Source organism: Pseudophryne corroboree, chromosome 3 (genome assembly GCF_028390025.1).
Source record: "Pseudophryne corroboree isolate aPseCor3 chromosome 3, aPseCor3.hap2, whole genome shotgun sequence".
Classification (NCBI taxonomy): Eukaryota; Metazoa; Chordata; class Amphibia; order Anura; family Myobatrachidae; genus Pseudophryne; species Pseudophryne corroboree.
In genome coordinates, this window is record NC_086446.1 from 544,502,791 (window position 1) to 544,530,315 (window position 27,525).

Below are 27,525 nucleotides of genomic sequence, written 5' to 3' on the forward strand. Positions count from 1 at the left end.
TGAGTAGGTAGTTGTTCGGGTATCGAGACATTAGACTTTGCTATTTATTTAGCAGCGCTATATATTTTACCTCCAATATAACACCATGGAGTTTTCCATGTCTGCGCCGTCAGACATGGATAGAATGAGAAAAAAAATAAAACATCTGTGCCCCAAATCCATCCGGGTGCACCTAACGAAAATTGATAACATCCACGGAAGACCACTTATGGATGCTGAATTTAAGAATGCCAAACGGCAAAGAATTGAGAAAGAGCTTCAGGAAGGTAGAGGACAGAAGCGAGCTAGAGAGAGCAGCCCAGAGGAAGGTTGTAGTAAGAGGGCTGTGACGGTATCATCATCTGAGAAAAAGCATTTTCACATTAGGGACGTTGTAGTACATGCCACTCTAGGCAAGGGCAGTTTTGGTCAAGTAAGTAATCTTTCTTACCATAATCGTAATAACTGCCATCATTCCCAATGAGAGAATAGGAAATTTGTTATATTTCTGTATGGGCCTTTATCATAAGGCCTTACAATAGACAATGACACGGTCATGAGTGACCACTGTTATCATGCAGTGTAGGGTCTGCCGGTAATCAGAGAAGCCTTGAGGGTCTCGGCAGCTTCCCATGTATTTGCAAATATAAGCAACAAATATCTATGAATTTCTATTACCATATAGTTTGGATACCGGGGGAGGAGGGGGGGGGGAAGCACCCCCCCTTTCTATTTCCTGTGACCCCCTCCCTTACATGCACCTGATAAGTATTGCCAAACTGATTGAGCAGCTACCACTATGTGTTTATAGTTACCAAATTATTACTGCCTATTAATTTACAGCTATGTAATTGTTTATTTCATTATTTGGTTATACACAGCTCTCCGCTTCTTTATATGGTCTTTCATTCCACACATCTTCATTGTTACATGAGCAATCATATGAGTCTTTTATTCAGCACGCAACCCAAGATATACCACAAACAACATTAAATATAGTTGTATAACAAGGGGACATCTTCATGTTATATGTATACTATACCAAACATATAATACTACACATAAATAATAAAAATCCTACAAATTGTATTATTATCATCATTAATTTGGGGCCTATTTAATAACATATCCCTTATAACAGAGCTAAATTACATTTTTCTAATTGGCGCTTGTCTTATTAACAAAAATAATAATTACCAGCACAAGTATTGTATTGTTTTATTATTTTTAAATATGAGAAAAAATAATATGGCCGTTTTATCTATCTTTCCACCTTTCACCAGGCAACCTAACAATAATCTTTCCATTGGATTGGAGCATTATATTATAAATATATTCTGGACTTTATTACACCTGCGCCTGCTGCTGTGGTAGTAAATGTATTTAGGTGCACACTTGAAAACTTTGATTTTATCAGTATATATCAGAGCTTTAATACTTAACTTTTATTATTGATTTAAAATATATTTCCAAGGAAATGTCCTTAAAAAAAGCAGAAACAGAGTAATCGTTGGCACTCCAGGCTAGAGACGCAGGGCCCCAGTACAGGGAGGGGGTATGGCCAATGTGGGAGAGGTGTGGCCAGACCCCCTTTCTAGAAAATATAAAAAATAATATACGTGCGGCCGCGACGCAGGAACACGAACTGTAAAGCTGGGCGCTGGTGTCCGATCCAGTGGGCGGCGGCAGGTGTGATCCCCCTCCACGCGGGGAGATAGAGGACTGACTACAGCAGTCAACTCTCTCTCCCTGCCCAAAGTGGGGCTCTCTGCAACAGGGAATGGGGGAGGGCGGGCAGCTGGATACGGGCCCCTGCTGAGCCCCTCCATCTAGGGCATGGGTAAAGAATACCCACCCCCACCTCTCGCTGCCTATGCTCCAGGCTACTTATAAACAAGCTTACTGTGCCTGGTGCACTCCACAACCCACTGGTGGGGTGAATACAGAGACCAAAGGTCAGCACTAAGGGTAAAAACCACACCAAGGCCAAACTGATCCAACCTTTCTATGCATTTTGAGACACATTTTCATCAGGGATACACAAAAGACAATATAAAAGCAGATAGTTAAAAGTGAGCATGAATAGGAACAAAATAGAATACAGTTAAAAATAATTGTTCTCTGCTCTACACTTCAATTTGTCCCCTTTATTGGGGTTATATAGGGGAAGAGGAACTAATGATACAATACAGACCTGGAGTGGAAATCATCTTATTTTATAATGTTTCCAAGCTAGCAACAATGCCACATAAAGACCATGGGCGGGATGTACTAATGTACATCGCCGCCCATCGCCACCCTGCGCTACATTGCTGATCGCATATGTACTAACATATGCGATCAGCATTGCGGAGGACAGCTCTTCCGATAAGAGCTGTCCTCCGCGATGCGCAGCGGCAGCCTGACTTCCGGGATTCGGCCCCAGAAGTCAGTCTGCGCATGCGCGGGGTGACGGGGGCGGCCGCAGGGCATGCTGGGAGGGATTCGATCGGATCCCTCACGCAGCGCTGCGGAGAGAAGCCCATAGGCTTCTATGGACGTACGCCAGCTAAAGCTGGCGTACCCCACCGCGGCGCTGTCCTGCCGGCCGTGGGTTAGTACATCCGGAAAATGCGGTAAACAGGGAGTTTACCGCATTTTTCGTTTAGTACATCCCGCCCCATGACTGAACACCAGCAAGGCACCATACTGTACATGCTGTGTATCCTTGGCCTATGACAGTCTTGTGGCTTTGGCTAATCCAAGGATGAGGGGTGACAGAGGGAAGCAGGGCAAACACAGGATTTAGTCAGGAGGCTTTCCGAGGGTGTGTGTGTGTGTGTGTGTGTGTGTGTGTGTGTGTGTGTGTGTGTGTGTGTATATATATATATATACACACACACACACACACGTTTATACATATATAGCACGCACATACACAAACACGCATACTGTACATACACAATCACACACAAGGTAATAAACATACATACTGTACATACCTACAAATACATAAACACACAGACTTCAAACGTACATATATTTTATGCATACCACCAGGGGCTGGGAGCAGACGGATGGCACTGTGAGGATGGAGGGAGCTGCTGTGGCTGAGCATGTGCAACTAGCAACACCCCATCGGACATTCTGTAAACAGAGAGCTACATAGCTCTCTATTGAGCAGCAGTTCTATGATCATGATCACGGCTTTTGCTGAGGCGGAGACACAGCTGTCTCAAAAATAGAAAATTAGGCTCATCCGGATGAGTTATCAAGTACTCAGAAACCCCCCCTGCGTGCACCACTGGGAAGTGTAGGCACTGGCAGTAAAAGGTTGAGCAGATTTATCCCATTGGATGGGGTTACAGAACATATGTCTCACTAATCATTGCTGCCATGTTACTGTGGTGTGCAGTGGGCACCTGATGGGACACAATAAACATGGGCGAGTACTGAGGTCAGCTGCAGAAATGCTCACGTATACGAGGAAGTACCCAAAAGAAATAGGAATCATGTTCTAGAGGGTGAGGAGCTTGTAGTAAGGCTTCTGCCACTAGGTGAATGTTTGCGGAACCTTTCTGAGGCAGTATCCCCCACTGAAGCTGCGGGGGAGGGTTGGTATTGGGAGACCTATGTTTGGGATCCCGGAGACACCATACCGACCCCGGGATCCAGATGGCCAGTGGAAGAGCAACGAAGCCCATTGGAGGCTAATTGCACTTGCCACAGGTTCTATTCCCACTCTATTATGGAGTTTATCCCACCACTCCGTGCTCCTATTGGCCGGGGGCTGGGCTTAGCTGTAAAATGGCTTATGCAAGGCAGCCGGGAATCAGCGATGGGGCTGGCGATCCCCACGTGATAACCTTGCCTTGCCCGGTCCCTCGCCTCACCGCACCCATGCCAATTTTAATTTTAACCCCCCCCCCCCACACACACACTGAAGGGGTTAAAGGTGACCATCCACTAGTGCGATATGGCCCTTTTTCACATGATTTCGACCGATCGGGTCGATAAATAGTGTGAAAAGTATCACATCGTATGTTTTTAACTCCGGTTCTGATCCGATGCGCGGTCCCATGGCATCGGATCTGGAGACTGTCACTGCTTCACCAAGGATTTGTCAGATCCCGCAGCCATGACTGGGATTGAATACAATACATCACATGCCAAAGATCCCCATACAATGTATCGTATGCTGTCCAGCCGCCGGGTAGCTGCTGGGTCAGTTGGCGGGGTATCGCAAGGCGAGGTTCACATACTATACCTCACTAGTGGATGGGCATCTTAACAGCTGTGTAGCATTCACTAAATATTTGATTACTGAACATCATCAATCTTCTCTGTTTTCTCAATGTCTTTCTCAGGTTGTCCTCGCGTCCCACCCCGTGAAAAAAAGACTGTTTGCAATAAAAATGGTCAAAAAAAGAGCCGCAGATGAATATACCGAAGCGTTGCTGAGGGAAAGCAAAATCCTGCGGGAGGCACAGGGATGCCCCTTCCTTAGTAAGGCATATGCGGCACTTCAGTCCAAGGTACAGGAACTTCTCATTGCTCTGCCACATTCTATAGGGCATTACCCAGTAGACTGCCCCCTAGCTACGCTGTGCCACATCTTATTAGAGTGTAATGCTATTATCAGTGATTACATTCCACCACTACGATACTGAAGACACTCTATGACTTAATGTGATTCTGTGTGGGAGTTACTCAGGTTGGGGTGTCACACCTCTTTTATTTCTCAGATACTGGACCCTTTATACCCCAAATCATCCAGAACAGAAATAAATTGTCAGCAGCAACAGCCATCTCTTTCTATTTACCTATTTGTTGATCACCAGCCAACTTCAAATGTATGATACGTGGATCTTACTATTATTGGTTCTTAAAATTCAGACTTATGCCAGAGTGGACCATACTGGGAGTGACACCCCCGTGGGTCTAAATATTCTATGGGTAGTAAGAGACTACAACTTATTATCTCTGCTGCAAAAAAAAAAAGTCCCTCTGAGAGCGGCAATTGCAGGAGGCTCCTCTTCCTGCAGTCGCACAATCAGCTTTCTGACAAGTCGCATCAGATGCGACCATGGGGCAGATGTATTAAGCCTGGAGAAGTGATAAAGCATTGATAAATGCAAGGTGATAACGCACCAGCCAATCAACTCCTAACTGTAAATTTACATATTGGAGCTGATTGGCTGATGCATTAGCACCTTGCACTTATCACTGCTTTATCACTTCTCCGGGTTGAATACATCTGCCTCCATGTCAGGGAAAGCCCAGCCTGGTTTGGTCACATCTCATGCGACCATGCCAGGCAAGTGGTTATAAAACACACAGGTTGACATTAGAGCAGAACATTGTTGGTGGATGAGCCTATCCAGATGTATTTACTTTGGTGTTTATTACTGTACTAGGCGCTTCATCGCACCCTACGGGCGCTCTTCACACCGTCGAATGGGGCTACGCCCCCTTAACTCCTGCACGCCTTGCTGGGGTTCAATATTTGTATTATATGGAGTATTACCTGCATTCCTAGGTTTGTTAGTGGTTAAATATTGCAAGACGAAAGTGCTTCCGATGGTGAAGGGAGCGTAGCCCCTTGCGACGGCGTGAACAGTGCCTGCAGGGCACGATGTACAGAATGTAGCAGGTGCGGGGGGGTGCAGGGAGTATGTAGATGCTGCAGGTGGAGGGGGGGTAGATGCAGGTGGGGGGGTTGTGCGGGACCTATAACTATGTGATGTTATGTGTAACAATATATAGGACACGGATAAGGGTGTATGTGATATAGACATACCCGCATGAAGAGGTATATGGTGTCATTAGACACAGAAGGGAGTGCTGGTACAATGCGGAACAGGGGCAGCTGTGTCCTCTCTCTACACCGTACCATCCTTCAGGTGTAGCAACGCGGACATGTTGCGCACGCAATGTCTCCACGCGGCCACAGGTGCACCAGTCCCATCTGCATGCACTATGTGCGCGCCCCCCCCAGTTGCTGTGTGAGGGATAGGGAGAAGGCGGCACAGCAAAGCATCACCGATATACCGGTAGCTACGGGGGGCACCTGCAGGGGGTTATGGCTCCCTTCCTCCTGGTGAGGGTTTGTCAGGGAGTTATCCAGGAGCCGGTGGTATGGACCCTGTATGGGACACAGGGGGGTAGGGAGGGGATGCAGAGACGCGGGGCGGTAGGGAGGGGATAGAGAGAGGCGGGGCGGTAGGGAAGGGATAGAGAGACGCGGGCGGTAGGGAGGGGCTAGAGAGAGGCGGGGCGGTAGGGAGGGAATGCAGAGACGCGGGGGGCGGTAGGGAGGGGATACAGAGATGCAGGGCGGTAGGGAGGGGATAGAGAGACGCGGGTCGGTGGGAGGGGATACAGTGGCACAGGGCGGTAGGGAGGGGATACAGAGAGGCAGGGCGGTTGGGAGGGGATACAGATACGCGGGTCGGTAGGGAGGGGATAGAGAAGCGGGCGGTAGGGTGGGGATACAGAGGCGTAGGGAGGAGGGGATACCGAGACGTGGGGTAGTAGGGAGGGGACACAGAGACGGGGGGCGGTAGGGAGGGGATAGAGACGTGGGGCGGTAGGGAAGGGACGCAGAGACGTGGGGCGGTAGGAAGGGGATAGAGAGACGCGGGGCAGTACGGAGGGGATGCAGAGACGCAGGGCGGTAGGGAGGGGATAGGGAGACGCAGGGCGGTAGGGAGGGGATACAGCGGCACAGGGCGGTAGGGAGGGGATACAGAGAGGCAGGGCGGTAGGGATGGGATAGAGACGCGGGTCGGTAGCGAGGGGATAGAGAGAAGCGGGGCGGTAGGGTGGGGATACAGAGGCATAGAGAGGAGGGGATACAGAGACGTGGGGCGGTAGGGAGGGGACACAGAGAGACGCGGGTGGTACGGAGGGGATAGAGAGACGTGGGGCGGTAGGGAGGGGATACAGAGACTTGGGCGGTAGGGAGGGGATAGAGAGAAGCGGGGCGGTAGGGTGGGGATACAGAGGCGTAGGGAGGAGGGGATAGAGAGACGTGGGGCGGTAGGGAGGGGATACAGAGACGTGGTGCGGTAGGGAGGGGATAGAGAGAAGCGGGGCGGTAGGGTGGGGATACAGAGGCGTAGGGAGGAGGGGATACAGAGACGTGGGGCGGTAGGGAGGGGACACAGAGACGTGGGGTGGTACGGAGGGGACGCAGAGCGGTACGGAGGGGACGCAGAGACGCGGGGCGGTAGGGAGGGGATAGAGAGACGCGGGGTGGTAGGGAGGGGATAGAGAGATGTGGGCGGTAGGGAGGGGACGCAGAGACGCGGGGCGGTAGGGAGGGGATAGAGAGACGCGGGGCGGTAGGGAGGGGATTGAGAGATGTGGGGCGGTAGGGAGGGGACGCAGAGATGCGGGGCGGTAGGGAGGGGACGCAGAAACGCGGGGCAGTAGGGAGGGGATAGAGAGACGCGGGGCGGTAGGGAGGGGATAGAGAGATGTGGGGCGGTAGGGAGGGGACAGAGAGATGCGGGGCGGTATGGAGGGTCCCCAGTGAGGAAGCTGATGAAGAGAGGGGGGGGGGGGGGAGTAGTGGAGAGGGTGTACACCATTAGCGGAGACATTTGCAAAGTAGTGACTAGACATAGATACAGTGAGTAGGATGGCAGGACGGACTCACCGTTGGGGCTGTGGGCGGCTGCTGCAGGCTGGTAAACAAACAGTACTGTGTTCAGAGGCAGTCTGTGCTACTATTACACACATTCCCCCCCTGCTCGTCCTGCTTGTTAGGGGCATGGCCTCGCAGGTCTTTTCTCTCTCGCTCCGGGGGTGTTTCCAGCTTGCCTGTAGATGCTGGCAGCCCCCGGAGACTGGAGTGTGTGTGCCGGCTCTTCTCTGTGACAGGAGGCGAGTGCTGCAAGAGATGACGTCGCTGCAGCACTCGCCTCCTGTCACAGCAGGAGAGCGGACAGCTGGATGTGCGTGGAGGAGGCGGTGGGTCTGTGTACGCGGGGCAGGGAGGGCTATGAAGCCTTCTCCTGCGCCACCCGTCCCTCCCAATGTCTATGCCTGTGGCAGCAGCAGCAGTTGTTGTTCGCTCTGCACTGCGGCCGGGGAGTCGGAGTGGCTGATGGCGGGGGGGGGGGGGGGGGGAGGAGGAGCAGAGACATGACTTTCTACACATGGGGTGGGCGGGCTCTGTGACTCTGCCCACCGCTGTGACTCCACCCAGCGTTAGAAATGCAGGCACAGAGTCACAGGGCTAATATATAGGAGATTATGAGTAGGTTGGGGACTGTACCATATGATGAGTATATACATATGTGTTATATTCTATATCTGTTGTCTTTGTGTGGACATAATGTTCCTTTTTTATTGTCATTATTAAAAACATTTAAAAAAAATCATATTCTTTCAATGAATATTTTTATTTATGTGGAAGTTTTCTTGTGTTATAGGCCCACGCATTTTTCATCATGGAGTACCTCGGTGGTGGCAGCCTGGAGGCACTTATAAATACGTGTGGTTATATAGAGACGGACAAAGTGCAGTAAGTAATTAACTACTAATGAGATAATGCAGATAGAAGTCCCTGAGGGTGGGTAGGAATAAAATGAATGTGACAGGATCGTCAGGCGAAGGAGACACAAAACACATTAACCACTGCAACAATTCCAGAAGATAAAACATTATTATGGGCAGATGTACTTAAGAGGGGTACACCCAGGGAGATATGTGCTGAGCGATCTAGTACAGAATGCTCAGCACACATCTCTTCCCCCGCTCAGCACCCAGCTGTGAAGTGAGCGATGTAACTAGATTGTGCCTGCATGCAGGCCAATGTAGAACCGGCGATAACGCTATCGCTATGGTGCATACACACGGAGATATACGTGCTTAATTTCTAAGCAATCTAGTTAGACTGCTTAGAAATGAAGCATAGATCTCTCCGTGTGTACCCCCCTTAAGTCTTGGAGAGAGATAAAGTACTAATCAATCAGCTTCTAACTTATTTTTCAAACACACACAGCCTGTAAAGTGACTGTTAGGAGCTGATTGGCTGGTGCTTTCTCTCTCTAAGGGTTGATATATCCCACCCTATACATGAAAAAAAAAAGACGTAGGGGGATATTCAATTATCCGCAAATTCGCGGCAATTTTTCGCCCGCAAATTTTTCGCGGCAATCGGCCGAAAATTGCCGCGAAAACGCTCCGTTTTTCAATTTTTCGCCCGAAAATTTTTCGCGGCAATCGGCCGAAAATTGCCGCGAAAACGTTCCGTTTTTCGACCTATTCAATTCCGACCGGGTTTCACGTGAAAATTCTTGCAGTGAAAAGTGCAGGTGAAAATGGGGAAATCGGCCTGTACCCCAAAAAATGCTAAACTAACATAGTAAAACAGAAGAGAAGTGTGTTAGAGATCACATTAGAGAGTTTTTGGGGACTTAAATGGTGTGAAATGGCTGTTATATGCATTTTTTTAAAAATGCAAAAAAATTATAGAAAGCAAGTTTTTTTGAGCAAAATAAATGCTCTCATTAAATTTGGGGTACATGAAAATGGGTATAAGTATATATTTGGGTCATTTTAGGGTACTTTAAAAAAAAGTGGAAACAGACCGATTACTCCCATCTGCAAGCCTAAAAAACACCTGTCCCACTCATAAAGCACCCCAATATACCTGTCCCATACCTTGAACCCCAATTTCCATCACTTTGTACTTTTTCACCCCAAAAATGACATGTCATTATTGGCCAATTAAAAATAATTAAAAACTTCAACGTGCCTAATTAGTCATTAAGGGGGGTGTCCCAGGAGTTCTGTACCATATCCAAACATTTTTACCTTAAAATAGTGACTTTTCCCAACTTTTCACCTGCTTCAGAGAAGGTGAAGTGAAATTAGTGAAAAAATGATCAGTGATAAATTTTCCAGGATAATTGAATAGGCTGTAATTGCGTTTCACGTGAAAAGTCAGTTTTTTCACCCGAAAACCGGACTTTTCACGTGAAAAGTCCGTTATCACTGCTAATTGAATATACCCCATAGAGGTAGATGTATGATGTGCCGTTATGGGCGAAAAGTGTATCAGCACGTTATGTGTGCTGATACCGCTTCTCCCCCATGTATGACCCTGGGTTGTGAGCACCAATATGCAGGGCAATGTATGAATGGTCAGTAGCACTGACTGTTCTGACACCTGCAGCTGTTGATTTTCGCAGTGCAAGTGTCGATGTCCATTCACCACAGCAGGGACAGCGTTGTCCTGGCTGCAATGGCTGCTGGCTCCGGGCTGCACAGGAGATCTTGCAATAATAGAATGATCTCGCGCATGCCCAGTGATACAGCACTAGGCTATGGTGCTCCAGCAGGGATCGCCGGAGGGGGCAGTTTTCACTCCCCCTTCTTTGGCTAATGCTATTGCTCCCGGTTTCACCTTGGTAAAAAGCAGGTATAATGCATTTACATACCTCCAACATTTTTGGTGAGATCGGGACACCTGCTGCACGCTGAAGGAAAAGGGGGCATGGCCTCTATACTAAAAGCCACGCCCATGCTTGATGCAGTTTTGGGGAATGTCCGCATGACATCCCCCATTTTTGTTTCACTCTGTGGCAAGCCAAGCACTCCGGCAGCTGCTCCACTGTGCACTGAATGGACGTTGCACACATGGGCACAGCAACCATTCACCACCTTAGGCACCAACACTGTTTAGTCCCCCAACCTCCTGGCCGCCCACGGGACACTGTGACCTGCGTGACTAGTAGTGTGATGACACGAGTGTGACTGGTAGTGTGGTGACAGGAATCATGACTGAGCCGTCAGTGAGGAGAGACGGAGCAGGCTGGGAGTGCAGAGATGTGCTTGCAGTTCACATAAATAAAAAGCAGCTAACGGGACTCTGAAGATGAGCTCCTTCAGATCTGCTCCTTCTGCCGGGGGAAGGGTTCTGAGGGAGGGAGTTGACTGAGCTCTAAGTAGTCTGCCGCTGGAAAAGGGGTGGTGTTGAGCTTTAAGTAGTCTGTTTGTGGGGTGGTTAGAGTGGGTTAGAACTCTGAATAGTATGTTGGGAGGAAGGGTACCATGGGGGACCCATGGAAATTGTGCTATGGGGCCCCCAAAGGTACAGGACTCCCCTGTCTCCACCAAAGTGCAGAAATTGACTTCTACTCTTCTCTTGTTCAGGTTCTATACAGCAGAACTAATTCTTGGCCTCGAGTTTCTGCATAGCAGAGGCATTGTACATCGGTTAGTATGATAATCATTTATGTTACAGCTACCTACAATAACTGCAGTATCTTCTTTTACCTGTGATAGGAAAGGCCGACATACTGTATATGTACTAAAGGCCAAAATGTAGGATTTAGTCTGTCACCATGCTATAAAAACTACTGTTGAGGGTTATATAAAAACATTAATTAAACATGTAAACTTTGTTTACAAACTACAGCAAGAGATAAGCAATTAGAATTTATCTGGATAGTGCAAAGTACTCAATGAAGGCAAATGTCTGTTTGGGTTCAGTGCAGTTTTGCACCTTTCATCCAACTGTCTCCTCAGTTACCTAATACTTTTAGCCACCTCTGGGGCCAAGTTCGAAATCCCAGCAGTCAACTATTCCAACCATCAGAATGCCGACAGCGGCATCCCGATGGTCAAAATCCTGACAGGTCCAGTAAGTCTTTTAACCCTAACTCTAACCTACCCCTCCCACAATAGGTTGACAGGTTCTAAAGGTCAACATGTTGTTTTTTTTACATGTTTTCCCAACTTTTGCTTCATTTACTATCCATGTGGACTACAACTGGGAATAGTAATCTGTGGGAAGCGGTGCCAGTCAAATTGTCTGAAGTGTGGCGAGCAAAGCGAGCCCATAAGGGTACACATTTCAACTTTTAGCGGTCACATATGATGAACACACAACATGTTATAAAAAATTTTTTTAAAAATTGTGTCAACCATTGTCATGTCGACCTTTTGGCCCTGTCGACCTTGGCCACTATTTACCTTTCACCTGTCGATTTAATGCATGTCGACCACATTGACTAACTAGACACTGTAGATCTTCTATAGAAAACCCTTCTTTCTGTGTCATCATTGTCTCCATGCCATGCCTTCTGCCCACCTCTACTAGTGCTCAAAGATGTCATCTGCCAGATATACCCAGTTCTTATATACCAAACGCTGACCCAGAAATCTCTTTATTTCACTGCAGGGATATAAAGCCAGAAAATATAATGCTAGACACAGAAGGCCACATTAAGATTATAGATTTTGGCCTTGCCCAGGATGGACTGCTTGAAGGCAAAACGATCTCCAACCAGACTGGTACCTACCGGTACATGGCCCCAGAGGTGAGATGCAGAATATGACAGAGTTAAACGTTTTGCAAATTTATATTCCAAAACATTTTCCTGTTTTTAATGTTAACTTATTATCCAGTCCCACATTGCCCTTACTGTTTAGATACTGGATAGCTTTATTTGAGAACAGGTGACTTAATTAGTACCTCAGCTATTTTGATGTAACCATTTGTGCTCAAGCATGGATAATACTAAAACCTGGACTGCATGCCGAGAATTTTGAGACTCAGATAAAACTTGATAGGAATCTTGGATTCTCGGTTCCCCCAGGTATGGAACATGCACTTGATCAGCCTTATATACTGTGAAAAGTGGTTCCCTGGTATCAGCTGCTTCTATATGAACTCTGATTTGTAGTAATTCATGCTCAGTAGTGTCAGACACCAATAGCACAGATATATGAAATGACAGTTAGGAACTGATTGGCTGGTGCATTATCACTGCTTTATCCCTTCTCCAGGCTTAATACATCTGCCCCTCTCTTACTAGCACCTAACCCTCCACTTTCCTTCTGTAGCCTAACCCTAACCCTCTGGTCCATGCAGAATGTCAGCATTACAACAATTTTGACATCATAACTTATGACATTGTGGTGTCGACATTTTAAATGTCAACATAATCACTATATCCCATCAGTTACACATCAGCAATCAATGGTAGAAAGTCCACTACCTTGGGAAAAGGGGCCATGTATTAGCATCAGTAAAAGCTGGGTCAGTAGTTACGCTACATGTTTCCACAGAAAGATATCCTGAAAACATAGGCTGTTGAGGGGGTGTGAGAACCAGATTTGGGAAGCACTAGTATATTGTAAGGTATTAGGATAATGTTTAGCGGTTATGTCATATTGGGTTGGTGTTCTATGTGTGTACAGAGAATTGAACACACGATCATGGCTGGAAATCATAGTTATACAGATACAGGTCTATATATGAAAGTGAGAAACTTCCTTTCTCTGCTGAATACGGGTACATTCTGGAGTAAGACTTCTCCCTATCCAAGTGGTAACACCAGAGAGAACATTTGCCCTGGAGAAAGCTCCCCTATGCATATCGCAAGGACAGCCGCATTATTAGCATTGCTGTCACATCTCAGGTTGGCACTAGCACAGGATAGTCACAGGGATAATCTGTTATTGATGTATGCAGACAAAGCATTATTGTCTACTACCAAGCAACCAACTTATTATTTGACATATTTCTAATTGTATTTGAAGAAGTGGACCTGGAAGCACACGTTAGGGCGTCTAGCGCCGGTGTGCATGTGACCCGGCAAAGTTGGGTCATACGTGTACAGACCGGTATCCGGACTCCAGGTCGACAGCACAAAGGTCGACACACTTTAGGTCGACGCCAATTGGTCGACACACCTTAGGTCGACATGGACAAAAGGTCGACATGGTCAAAAGGTCGAGAGGAACAAGGTCGACATGGAAAAAGGTCGACATGAGTTTTTCACGATTTTTTTCTTTTTTTGAACTTTTTCATACTTAACGATCCACGTGGACTACGATTGGAACGGTAAAGTGTGCCGAGCGAAGCGGTAGCGGAGCGAAGGCACCATGCCCAAAGCATGGCGAGCGAAGCGAGCCATGCGAAGGGACGCGGTGCACTAATTTGGGTTCCCGGTCACTCTACGAAGAAAACGACACCAAAAAAACATAAAAACCCCATGTCGACCTTTTTCCATGTCGACCTTGTTCCTGTCGACCTTTTAACCATGTCGACCTTTTGTCCATGCCGACCTAAGGTGTGTCGACCAATTGGCGTCGACCTAAAGTGTGTCGACATTTGTGCTGTCGACCCTGAGTCCCAGACCCGTACAGACCTGGGTCATACATGTGCCTGTCATTTCTAAAATGATTTCATTTATTTCTTCCTGTTTCTGGAGCTAGTAATTGGAATGAAGAATGAGACCAGAAAAAAGGTGGCGCTGCTGAATACCCCCGAGCATCACCATCTATAATGTTCAGCCTTCAATCCATAAACCCCACTTTACTCAGATGAAGGCAAAAGTGATGTCCTATAGAACATACTGTAATTAGCCTTGCAAGTATATTCTTAGGGGCGTATTTACTAAGGTGTGGGTCTATAGAAGTGATGTTGCCCATAGCAGCCAATCGGAAACCCGCACCTTAGTAAATATACCCCTTAGTCTTAAATCCAGTATTGATACAATTTACAGTGTCCGCTACACTACCACTAGTCCATCTGCAAATCCAATCTACATTGTCACAGCTCTTATAATAAAGAGTCTTTATAATAGCTGCAAATTAGTTATTTTATTCTAGACACAAGATATGACCTTATACACATTCCCAGGATCAAATTCTAAACAGATTGCCCCTGGATTTTCAGTCTAGGCCATTCATTTACTAATAGTAATCTTATCTCCCACTATCTTATCTTCTCTAGTGTTATAATATTTTGTTTGTACAGTCTGATAACTCTTCCATGCACTTTATTCTTCTCCTGCAGCAGTTCTCAACTGCTATTAACATACAGTACAGTTACAGTATACCTGATGGCTAGTAGCAGCTACAGTAATATGTGTGCAGAAGATGCTACATAACTTGCTGGAGAGGTCATACATCTAGGTGATGAAACACTGTCCTGCAGCTGCACTAGGCAGAAAGCCATAGTGACACAATATAAAGCCACAGGGGATAATACAGACATTATAAGAAAGGAGTGTAAGTCACTGTACAAGAGCAAAACTGACGGATAGCAGTTGTTAAAGAGCCATAAAACCTGTCAGGAGCACACAGATATAGCACATGTAATTACAGACATAATAATGTATAATGTGATCCATCTCTCATTTATCAGGTTCTGCTGAGACGTCCATATGGATGTGCTGTGGACTGGTGGTCCTTGGGGGTAACAGCTGCCAGGATGGCAAATGGAAAACATCCATTCTACAATGGCCCACACATGCAGCAACTTTTTAGATCGGTGCTGCAAGAAAGGCCAACTTTTTCACCATGGCTGCAAGAAGATGCCAAGGATTTCATAAAGAAGGTGAGGACCTGGAGTTATATATGACCGTATATTGCCAGGAGGAGGCAGTATTACAGCCATACTGTACAGATCTCACTATAATCTGTGCTATCTAATAATGCCATTACCAACTGTTACCTCACTGATTAGGTGAGATATATAACTATGTGGTTTGTGCCAAACCGACTGATAAAAGGGACTGTGAGTCATTGGCCTTCAGAGTTTTTCAAAGATCTCCCTACAGACATCACAGTGTGGCCTCAGTGAGGTCTGTAGAGGTCTCTCAGGCTGGTGCCTCTAACAACATTTATAAGAACATTTATAAATCAATTTATATCTTTAGAAGGCATCACTAAAGATGAAATATCCATCAAGTCCCATAATGCATTTCTTTTACAGCATAACATCTCTCTTAGCTGCAGGACTAATGGCATCAGAGTGACACCTTTACTACTTTCAAAATGAATTCTAAACATTGTCATACCTTGGCTCAGAATAACATTCATACAGGGCTGTAACAAGTGGTGTGTGACTGGTGATAGTGTCCAGGACACAGACAGTTGTTACCCCGATGGCACCATGTAGAGGAACCCCACCACCCTATTCTACCTTACAGGGCGTCTGCAGAGACAATCCGTGGCACGGAAAGTCTCATGGCATGTCTGGTGCTCCCCTGGCACAAATATTACAGATGAAGCTGTGAGGATAGTTTTATATATTCCAATGTATTGTGTCTGTGTCTGCACCTGTCTGTCCTTAATGCATGGCCAGAGTTTGTACCCTAGCTCCACCAGATTTGGCATGGTTGTGTAGTTTGCCCAGGCCTTGTTTTGAACTTCGGCAGAGCCACACATTGTCACACTCTTATACATAATATACTACACTTACCATACTATACCTTTAAACCGGGACACTCACGAATTACACAGCTTCTGTGACTGGCTTCATTCATGCCTGCGTTTTACCTGGTTTTAATCAGCCATAGAACGTGTGTAATTCAGGAGTGTCCCACTTTAAAGGTATAGTATGATAAGTCTATAACACACTCAAACACACAGTGTCACAACTCATGCATAATACACAAAAGACACACCCTCATATATAATACACACACACACAGTCCACGTATTCGCACCAACCCGAATATTAAAAGTATTAAAGTAGGTTCCTCCAAACTCAAAATTGCCCTATATGCAGACGACGTGCTGCTTACGATATCAGACACGGTCCACATCTCTTCCGCACCTGTTTAGGGAAATTGAAGAATATGGAGCCTCTCGGGTTATAAGAATAATGCACAAAAAACTGAGGTCCTTGACTTTTATGTCCCATAGGCGGTCAAGGAACCTCTTGAGCAGTTCTACCGCTTTTGTTGGAATAAACGTAATTTATCCTATTTGGGTGTTTCTATTACCAAAAAGTTGCTGCTACGATCAAGTCTGAATCAGGCCCCAAATCCCGTATTTTTCTGCCACTCTGATACTTATGTCAGTGTTATTTACCTTGTACACATGTCCCACTGTCACATGTGTGTATATATATACATATATATATATATATATATAAAAGAAGAAAATAGAATTCTCATGGGAGCTAAACCACCTCAAAATATCAAAACATTGGAATTAAAAATCGTTTATTCATAAAATTAACAATGAATCTTATAACATTGTTGTAAACATTTGTAACACAAATGAACACCTTGACAAAGGGGCACGTGAGCCCCGAAACGTTGTACTCTTTGGTGTGATTTCAAACACACACTTTTGCTTATTTAAAATGCTGAGTGCCGCTTCCTCCTTTCTACACTGATATATATATATATATATATAGTAATTACATACGGTCATACTCTCAGGCAATGCCAGGGACAACTGCTACAATCTCACTGATGGACGTTAGGGTACATCTACAAAAGCTATAGCTGATGTTCATAAATAAATGTTGCAGCCAGCTGTCTGTAAGAAAAGCAATCCTGTGTCCCAATTCCAACACCCTATAGTGATCCTAACTATGCAGCAAACCTATAAAAACTCTGTAATGAGACATCTCTTCCAAAGTGTTGTTATATCACTTCTCCAACAGCCGCATACATTACATCCAGAGCTAGTAGTTTCTCAAGTAACCATATATATTAGTCATCCCTCTCAGACTGTGGCAGATCAATGGAATGGGGACAATATAAATAAAAAATGAAGGCTGCAGGTGTACTTCAGGGTCTGACATATTTCAAAGGCGAATATCTAAACTTTTACCTACGTATATTATTAATGCACTGCACCCAAAAGGTAGATATAACGGGATGTAGTTATGGCACCGGCGGTCATAATACCGACGACTACATCCCGCCCCCTCACAAACTCGACAGTCGGCAGGCCGACTAGCAGGGACTATTCCCACTCGTGGGTGTCCACAACTCGCCACCGAGCCCGCAGTGTGGTGAGTGCAGTGAGCCTGCAAGGGACTTCGTGGCACTCGGCCCCCTATGGCATTATAATCCCCGGGATCCCACCATCGGTATGGTGACCGGCAGGATCCCAAGCGCCTGTCACCCATACCCAACCCGATATAACAATGCTATAGTTAGTTCTGAATAATAGAGATACCTTATAGCTTATTGGCATTTCTAAAATAAAATGAAAATTGCATTTGAGTTGAGCAGCATATATAGGTGCAGTTTGAAGTATACAACTGCTTCAAATGAACACCCCAAAAAAGAGACCATATGGGTGCACGCTAACAAGTGCAACCTCTATGGTTTCACAGTTTTCTTAAACACATTTTTCTAAGATGCACAAGATAAAAGTACAATTTACTTACTTAACTAGCAAATAATAATTGCCAAACAAAATGTGACGTGAAGCACATCTGTTGTTTCCATTTACAGCTACTGAAAAAGAAGGCAGAACATCGCCTCAGGGTGGCACACAAAATCCGCTGGCACCCCTTCCTGCGCACCATCAGCTGGACAGACATAGAGCGGAGGAGAGTGAGACCCCCATTCCTGCCGTTTAAGGTACATTGACACCTCTTATAAACAAACAAAATTACCATTAGATGTCTATTGCAATTTGCAGTCAAATGAAGCTGGATTTTCTGCTGCACAATTGGTGTGCACTGACATCTGGTAGATACAGTAATGTGGCATGGGGGTGGGCATATTTGCACGTCTTCATAGTTTGCCCACCGTCCCTGACTTTTTCAGGGCTTGGTAATGTTAGATAATAAGAATTTACTTACCGATAATTCTATTTCTCGGAGTCCGTAGTGGATGCTGGGGTTCCTGAAAGGACCATGGGGAATAGCGGCTCCGCAGGAGACAGGGCACAAAAAAGTAAAGCTTTACTAGGTCAGGTGGTGTGCACTGGCTCCTCCCCCCATGACCCTCCTCCAGACTCCAGTTAGGTACTGTGCCCGGACGAGCATACACAATAAGGGAGGCATTTTGAATCCCGGGTAAGACTCATACCAGCCACACCAATCACACCGTACAACTTGTGATCTAAACCCAGTTAACAGTATGACAACAGAAAGGGCCTCTTAAAGATGGCTCCTTAACAATAACCCGAATTAGTTAACAATAACTATGTACAAGTATTGCAGATAATCCGCACTTGGGATGGGCGCCCAGCATCCACTACGGACTCCGAGAAATAGAATTATCGGTAAGTAAATTCTTATTTTCTCTATCGTCCTAAGTGGATGCTGGGGTTCCTGAAAGGACCATGGGGATTATACCAAAGCTCCCAAACGGGCGGGAGAGTGCGGATGACTCTGCAGCACCGAATGAGAGAACTCCAGGTCCTCCTTTGCCAGGGTATCAAATTTGTAAAATTTTACAAACGTGTTCTCCCCCGACCACGTAGCTGCTCGGCAGAGTTGTAATGCCGAGACCCCTCGGGCAGCCGCCCAAGATGAGCCCACCTTCCTTGTGGAGTGGGCTTTTACAGTTTTAGGCTGTGGCAGGCCTGCCACAGAATGTGCAAGTTGAATTGTGTTACAAATCCAACGAGCAATCGACTGCTTAGAAGCAGGTGCGCCCAACTTGTTGGGTGCATACAATATAAACAGCGAGTCAGATTTTCTGACTCCAGCCGTCCTTGCAATGTATAACAATAGGTTGGTTCAGATGAAATGCTGATACCACTTTAGGGAGAAAATGCGGACGAGTCCGCAGTTCTGCCCTATCCGAATGGAAGATTAGATAAGGACTTTTATAAGATAAAGCCGCCAATTCAGATACTCTCCTGGCAGAGGCCAGGGCTAGTAACATAGTCACTTTCAATGTGAGATATTTCAAATCCACCTTTTTCAATGGTTCAAACCAATGGGATTTGAGGAAATCTAAAACTACATTTAGATCCCACGGTGCCACCGGAGGCACCACAGGAGGCTGTATATGCAGTACTCCCTTGACAAAAGTCTGGACCTCAGGGACAGAGGCCAATTCTTTTTGGAAGAATATTGACAGGGCCGAAATTTGAACCTTAATGGATCCCAATTTGAGACCCATAGATAATCCTGATTGCAGGAAATGTAGGAAACGACCCAGTTGGAATTCCTCCGTCGGAACCCTCCGATCCTCGCACCACGCTACATATTTTCGCCAAATGCGGTGATAATGTTTCACGGTGACTTCCTTCCGTGCCTTAATCAAGGTAGGAATGACTTCTTCTGGAATGCCTTTCCCTTTTAGGATCTGGCGTTCAACCGCCATGCCGTCAAACGCAGCCGCGGTAAGTCTTGAAAAAGACAGGGACCCTGCTGTAGCAGGTCCCTTCTCAGAGGTAGAGGCCACGGTTCGTCCGTGAGCATCTCTTGAAGTTCCGGATACCAAGTCCTTCTCGGCCAATCCGGAACCACTAGTATTGTTCTTACTCTTCTTTGCCGTATGATCTTCAATACCTTTGGTATGAGCGGCAGAGGAGGAAACACATACACTGACTGGTACACCCAAGGAGTTACCAGTGCGTCCACAGCTATTGCCTGTGGATCTCTTGACCTGGCGCAATATTTGTCCAGTTTCTTGTTGAGGCGAGACGCCATCATGTCTACAATTGGTCTTTCCCAACGGTCTATTAACATGTTGAAGACTTCTGGATGTAGACCCCACTCTCCCGGATGAAGATCGTGTCTGCTGAGGAAGTCTGCTTCCCAGTTGTCCACGCCCGGGATGAACACTGCTGACAGTGCTATCACGTGATTCTCCGCCCAGCGAAGAATCTTGGCAGCTTCTGCCATTGCACTCCTGCTTCTTGTGCCGCCCTGCCTGTTTACATGGGCGACCGCCGTGATGTTGTCCGACTGAATCAACACCGGCTTTCCTTGCAGGAGAAGTTCCGCCTGGCTTAGAGCATTGTAGATTGCTCTTAGTTCCAGAATGTTTATGTGAAGAGACTTTTCCAGACTCGTCCATACTCCCTGGAAGTTTCTTCCTTGTGTGACTGCTCCCCAGCCTCTCAGGCTGGCGTCCGTGGTCACCAGGATCCAATCCTGAATGCCGAATCTGCGGCCTTCTAATAGGTGAGCCTTCTGCAACCACCACAGAAGTGACACCCTTGTCTTTGGTGACAGGGTTATTCGCAGGTGCATCTGCAGATGCGACCCTGACCATTTGTCCAACAGATCCCTTTGGAATATTCTTGCATGGAATCTGCCGAATGGAATTGCTTCGTAAGAAGCCACCATTTTTCCCAGGACTCTTGTGCATTGATGTACTGACACTTTTCCTGGTTTTAGGAGGTTCCTGACCAGATCGGATAACTCCTTGGCTTTTTCCTCTGGAAGGAAAACCTTTTTCTGAACCGTGTCCAGAATCATTCCTAGGAACAGCAGACGAGTTGTCGGGATTAAATGGGATTTTGGAATATTCAGAATCCACCCGTGTTGTCTTAGCACCTCTTGAGATAGTGCTAAAGCTGTCTCCAGCTGTTCTCTGGACCTTGCCCTTATTAGGAGATCGTCCAAGTATGGGATAACTAATACGCCTTTTCTTCGAAGAAGAATCATCATCTCGGCCATTACCTTGGTAAAGACCCGAGGCGCCGTGGACAATCCGAACGGCAGCGTCTGAAACTGATAGTGACAGTTTTGAACAATGAACCTGAGGTACCCCTGGTGTGCGGGGTAAATCGGAACGTGTAGATACGCATCCTTGATGTCCAAGGATACCATAAAGTCCCCTTCTTCCAGGTTCGCTATCACTGCTCTGAGTGACTCCATCTTGAACTTGAACTTTTTTATGTAGAGGTTCAAGGACTTCAGATTTAGAATAGGCCTTACCGAGCCATCCGGCTTCGGTACCACAAATAGAGTGGAATAATACCCCTTTCCTTGTTGTAATAGGGGTACTTTGACTATCACCTGCTGAGCGTACAGCTTGTGAATGGCTTCCAACACCCTCTCCCTTTCGGAAGAGACGGTTGGTAAGGCAGACTTCAGGAAACGATGAGGAGGATCCGTCTCTAATTCCAACCTGTACCCCTGAGATATTATCTGCAGGATCCAGGGGTCTACCTGCGAGTGAGCCCACTGCGCGCTGTAATTTTTGAGACGGCCCCCCACTGTCCCCGAGTCCGCTTGAGAGGCCCCAGCGTCATGCTGAGGTTTTTGCAGGAGCCGGGGAGGGCTTCTGTTCCTGGGAAGGAGCTGCCTGTTGGTGTCTCTTCCCTCTTCCTCTGCCTCGTGGCAGGTACGACAAGCCCTTTGCTCTCTTATTTTTGTAGGAGCGAAAAGGCTGCGGTTGAAAGGTCGGTGCCTTTCTCTGTTGGGGAGTGACTTGAGGTAAAAAAGTGGATTTCCCGGCAGTAGCCGTGGCCACCAAGTCTGATAGACCAACTCCAAATAACTCCTCCCCTTTATACGGCAAAACCTCCATGTGACGTTTTGAATCCGCATCGCCTGTCCACTGTCGTGTCCATAAGGCTCTTCTGGCTGAAATGGACATAGCACTCACCCGAGATGCCAGTGTGCAAATATCCCTCTGTGCATCACGCATATAGATAAATGCATCCTTTATTTGTTCTAACGACAGTAAAACATTGTCCCTATCTAGGGTATCAATATTTTCAATCAGGGATTCTGACCAAACTACTCCAGCACTGCACATCCAGGCAGTTGCTATAGCTGGTCGTAGTATAACACCTGCATGTGTGTATATATTCTTTTGAATAACTTCCATCTTTCTATCTGATGGATCCTTAAGTGCGGCCGTCTCAGGAGAGGGTAACGCCACTTGTTTGGATAAGCGTGTGAGCGCCTTGTCCACCTTAGGGGGTGTTTCCCAGCGCGCCCTAACCTCTGGCGGGAAAGGGTATAATGCCAATAACTTTTTTGAAATTATCAACTTTTTATCAGGAGCAACCCACGCTTCATCACACACGTCATTTAATTCTTCTGATTCAGGAAAAACTGTTTGTAGTTTTTTCACACCATACATAATACCCTGTTTTACGGTATCTGTAGTATCAGCTAAATGTAACGTCTCCTTCATTGCCAAAATCATATAACGTGTGGCCCTACTGGAAAATACGTTTGAATTTCTACCGTCGTCACTGGAATCAGTGCCCGTGTCTGGGTCTGTGTCGACCGACTGAGGCAAAGGGCGTTTTACAGCCCCTGACGGTGTTTGAGGCGCCTGGACAGGCATTAATTGATTGTCCGGCCGCCTCATGTCCTCAACTGACTGTTTAAGGGAAGATAAACCATCACGTAATTCCACAAATAAAGGCATCCATTCTGGTGTCGACCCCCTGGGGGGTGACATCTGCATATTTGGCAATTGCTCCGCCTCCACACCAATATCGTCCTCATACATGTCGACACCACGTACCGACACACACCGCAAACTCACAGGGAATGCTCTAATGAAGACAGGACCCACTAGCCCTTTTGGGGAGACAGAGGGAGAGTCTGCCAGCACACACCACAAAGCGCTATATATACAAGGGATATCCTTATATTAAGTGCTCCCTTATAGCTGCTTTAATATATATATATATATATAGCCATTAATGTGCCCCCCCTCTCTGTTTTACCCTGTTTCTGTAGTGTAGTGCAGGGGAGAGACCTGGGAGCCGTTCTGACCAGCGGAGCTGTGACAGAAAATGGCGCCGTGTGCTGAGGAGATAGGCCCCGCCCCTTTTTCGGCGGGTTCTTCTCCCGCTATTTTTCCAGTCAGGCAGGGGTTAAATATCTCCATATAGCCCCTATGGGCTATATGTGAGGTATTTTTAGCCTTGTATAAGGTTTATATTTGCCTCTCAGAGCGCCCCCCCCCAGCGCTCTGCACCCTCAGTGACTGCCCAGTGAAGTGTGCTGAGAGGAAAATGGCGCACAGCTGCAGTGCTGTGCGCTACCTTATGAAGACTGAGGAGTCTTCAGCCGCCGGTTTCCGGACCTCTTCACGCTTCAGCATCTGCAAGGGGGTCGGCGGCGCGGCTCCGGGACCGGACTCCACGGCTGGGCCTGTGTTCGATCCCTCTGGAGCTAATGGTGTCCAGTAGCCAAGCAGCAAATCCACTCTGCATGCAGGTGAGTTTACTACTTTCCCCCTAAGTCCCACGTTGCAGTGATCCTGTTGCCAGCAGGACTCACTGTAAAGAAAAAAACCTAAACTAAACTTTCTCTAAGCAGCTCTTTAGGAGAGCCACCTAGATTGCACCCTTCTCGTTCGGGCACAAAATCTAACTGGAGTCTGGAGGAGGGTCATGGGGGGAGGAGCCAGTGCACACCACCTGACCTAGTAAAGCTTTACTTTTTTGTGCCCTGTCTCCTGCGGAGCCGCTATTCCCCATGGTCCTTTCAGGAACCCCAGCATCCACTTAGGACGATAGAGAAATATACGCTACCAGAGCGGCCATCTAAACCAGTGGTTCCCAAACTGAGTGCCTAGACACCCTGGGGTGCCGCGAAGCTTGTTCAGGGGAACCTCGGGTTGGTGGTCAAGGACCAAATCAAATTATTTATAGTCAAAGTGATTGGCAACCACTAGCACTGGTTTTGCCTATCATAAAACGTGGACAATCGGAAGCAAAAAACTGCACACTACCACATAACGGACCCTAAGGTTTACAGCAGTGCCGTAACTAGACATTTTTGCGCTGTGTGCAAAAAACGTACGGCAGACAGCGTCCCCTTTTTACACATTATGGCAGACAGTGTCCCCTTTTTACAAATTACGGCAGACAGAGTCCCCTTTTTACACATTACGGCAGACAGCGTCCCCCTTTTTACACATTACGGCAGACAGCGTACCTCTCCTTCCGCATTGGCTGTCTGCCACCACTGTGAATGCTGGGATGAGGTAAGCGAATCCCAGCATTCACAGCGGCGGCAGCGGAAGGGGAGGGACAGCTGCAGCAGCGCCACCACCAATTACAAAGCGCTGCTGCTGCTTCAGTCCCCCCTCCCTCCTCCTCCCCTGCATCCAGAGCTGCACCTCTCCTCTCCGACGGCAGCACAGGCACACAGGCGACTTGTAATGTGTCAGTTTGACTCATTACAATGCCGCGGATGACTTTAGGGAATGTGGGCAGTTGCGCCCTCAGGGCAACTGCGCTGTGTGCCAGGCACATATGTAGTTACGGCTCTGGTTTACAGGTAGGCACGTTTTACTAAAGTTAATAACCTTTTTCCAAATTTATCAATAAAAAACTTTTATCTTAGGGGTGCCGTGAAAAAAATACTGATACGCTAGGGCGCCGTTATTTAAGAAAGTTTGTGAACAACTGATTTAGCCAATATGGTGGAAGGCAGGTTATTTGTTGTATTTGGAAAAACAGGCAAATATGAAAACATCGGCAGGAAATAGGATTCTTTTATTGTAATAGCTGTTTATATACAATTAGCACCGACCCAGAAGTCTATCCCCATACGTATTTTTACAGTTTTATGCTAACTATATATATCTAACCTAATTTCTGATGCAACCGTAGACCCAATAGGTTATTGTACTTTACAATTATTTTTTAATCTGGAATTTGTGAGATATTTATTTATATTTAAACCACTGGATACACTGAAAATCCCCCAACGACTGATGTTCCCTAGTGTGAGCACTAATAGATCCATGCTGAACTAGATTTAGTAGCCACTGACCCAGCAGTTACTGTAAGATCCATCTCAGCTTGGGTTTATTAGTAATGCCTTGCATCAGAAGCCACGACTGCATGATTCTATTATACCCTATGGGGCCTATTTATTATCAAGTGATATTTGTGGGATATTCCCTGAAAACACTTGTTTTCGAGAGATATCCACATATATTAAGGATTCCCCAAATGTATGAAAAAGAAGGGATTGCAGCAGATATCTCCGATATCTGCTGTGATCCCTCCATTTCCGGCAGCAACTGCAGCCCCTATAGGTTTCTACTGTAAGTAGGGTGCTTTTAGTACAATCTGGCTGCTGCATTATTCTGACCCCACAACTGGATATCCAGGCTGTTACCAACAATATATACTAAGTAAAATTGACATGAACATACAGCTGCCATAATCTATATAGCATAGCTGCAGAGTAGCACTGAACTGCATGATTGTGCTATATACCAGTTTGAACTAAAGGGACCCGTATGTACATCTGATGGTGATCATTATGTAAGCTTAAGTTAATCAAAAGAATACTTGTTTTTAAGATGAGTTTTTATTGAATTTGCCACACAGAAAATAAGGTACAAAAAAGAAAAGGATAAAAAGGAGGGGATATACAGAATATAAATCAATATTTCTTATTTTTGCAGCACAACCTGGAGCTGCAGACACTTCCTGGGCTGGAGTACAGGAGTGGAAGCTGCCCAATCCCAGGATTCTCCTTCTAATGGACACACAGTAAGTCAGACTTTATGTACCCCAGTGACATTTGTGATACTGTATTTCCTAATCTGCAAGCATACATGTATTTTCTATATTAATATTAGATTATTTTCATTGTATATTCAAAATATCTCAATAAACAGTAAGAAATATCTGCTGCAGGTGGAGCAGGCTTTATGGCACGTCAGTGTGATGCACCACTCTGACACCTCATGGCACAGTGTGTAAAACCCAAGCAGTATTACAGCGTAGCACTTCTGTGGCCCCCTCATACCCTGTATCATACTAATGGTACTGTGGCATTAATTCTTCTATAATCCTGTAACACAGAGAGCCAAACAATGTAATATCTCATTTATCCATTGTTACCACCTGTACTAATGGAATCGTCCAATTACTAGAGGTTACGGTTTTGCTGCCAACACTAATTAAACAATGTAGATTCCTCTTCATGGCATGATCACTAGCGGTTTGTTTCCTCCTCCTGTCAATGCTGATCTCCTATGGGACTGGCTATACCTGCTGCTCTGTCTGTGCGGCTGATAGACAGAAGGACAGAGCCCATTTCATCCTAATCTAAAAGCTGCAAGACAGAACAGCAAGTGCAGCTCATTTTACAGAAAGCCATCAGTTATTGAGGGGCAGATATATTAACCTGGAGAAGGCATAAGGAAGTGATAAACCAGTGATATGTGCAAGGTGATAAAGGCACCAGCCAATCAGATCCTAACTGTTCATTTACATATTGGAGCTGATTGGCTGGTGCCTTTATCACCTTGCACGTATCACTGGTTTATCACTTCCTTATGCCTTCTCCAGGTTAATACATCTGCCCCTGAGAGTGGAGAAGAAGAGGAGTGGAGTAGCTAGTGGTAGCTCTGGGTGATTGTCTCACCTACTAGTATAGATTAGCCAGCACACAGTTCCCTGTGTCTCTACAATTGTTAGTTCTATCACTTACTGCAACTCTCCTTCATTTCAGGAGTATAAAGGCCATCAACCGGGACACCCAATTGTTCCTCCACCACCACCACCACCACCACAAATCAGCCAGCTTAGAACACCTGAAGCCCCTGTGACCATCACAGCTAACATCTGCTCTCTGTTAACAAAAAAACAACATCACGGCCTGCACAAGGCCCCAAAGTCTCTTAATACCACCTTAAGAGACCACAGACACCTTGCCTGCCTCAATCTGACTGTCCTTCCTTCCACAAATCAGGCAACTTGAATTAAATGAAGGCCCCTGGTAACATCCCAGATAGCACCTGACCTGTTACAAACAAAAAAAACAACAACATCACGGCCTGCAAAAGGCCCAATAGTCTCCTAATACCACCAGTGGAGACCACAAACACCTTGCCTGCCACAGTCTAACTGACCTTCCTGCTCAGTGTTAAAAAAAAG

General features: G+C 46.4%; 1 protein-coding gene across 1 annotated transcript; it reads left to right on the forward strand.

The window, feature by feature from the left end:
• LOC135058003 (protein kinase C theta type-like) lies at positions 1 to 27,525 on the forward strand. The gene is made up of 9 exons (XM_063963669.1): positions 1 to 412; positions 4,326 to 4,493; positions 8,400 to 8,491; positions 11,128 to 11,190; positions 12,158 to 12,296; positions 15,134 to 15,325; positions 18,192 to 18,320; positions 26,046 to 26,133; positions 27,101 to 27,525. The coding sequence occupies exons 1-8, from the start codon at positions 86 to 88 to the stop codon at positions 26,121 to 26,123; spliced, it is 1,188 nt and encodes a 395-aa protein (XP_063819739.1). The 5' UTR covers positions 1 to 85; the 3' UTR covers positions 26,124 to 26,133; positions 27,101 to 27,525.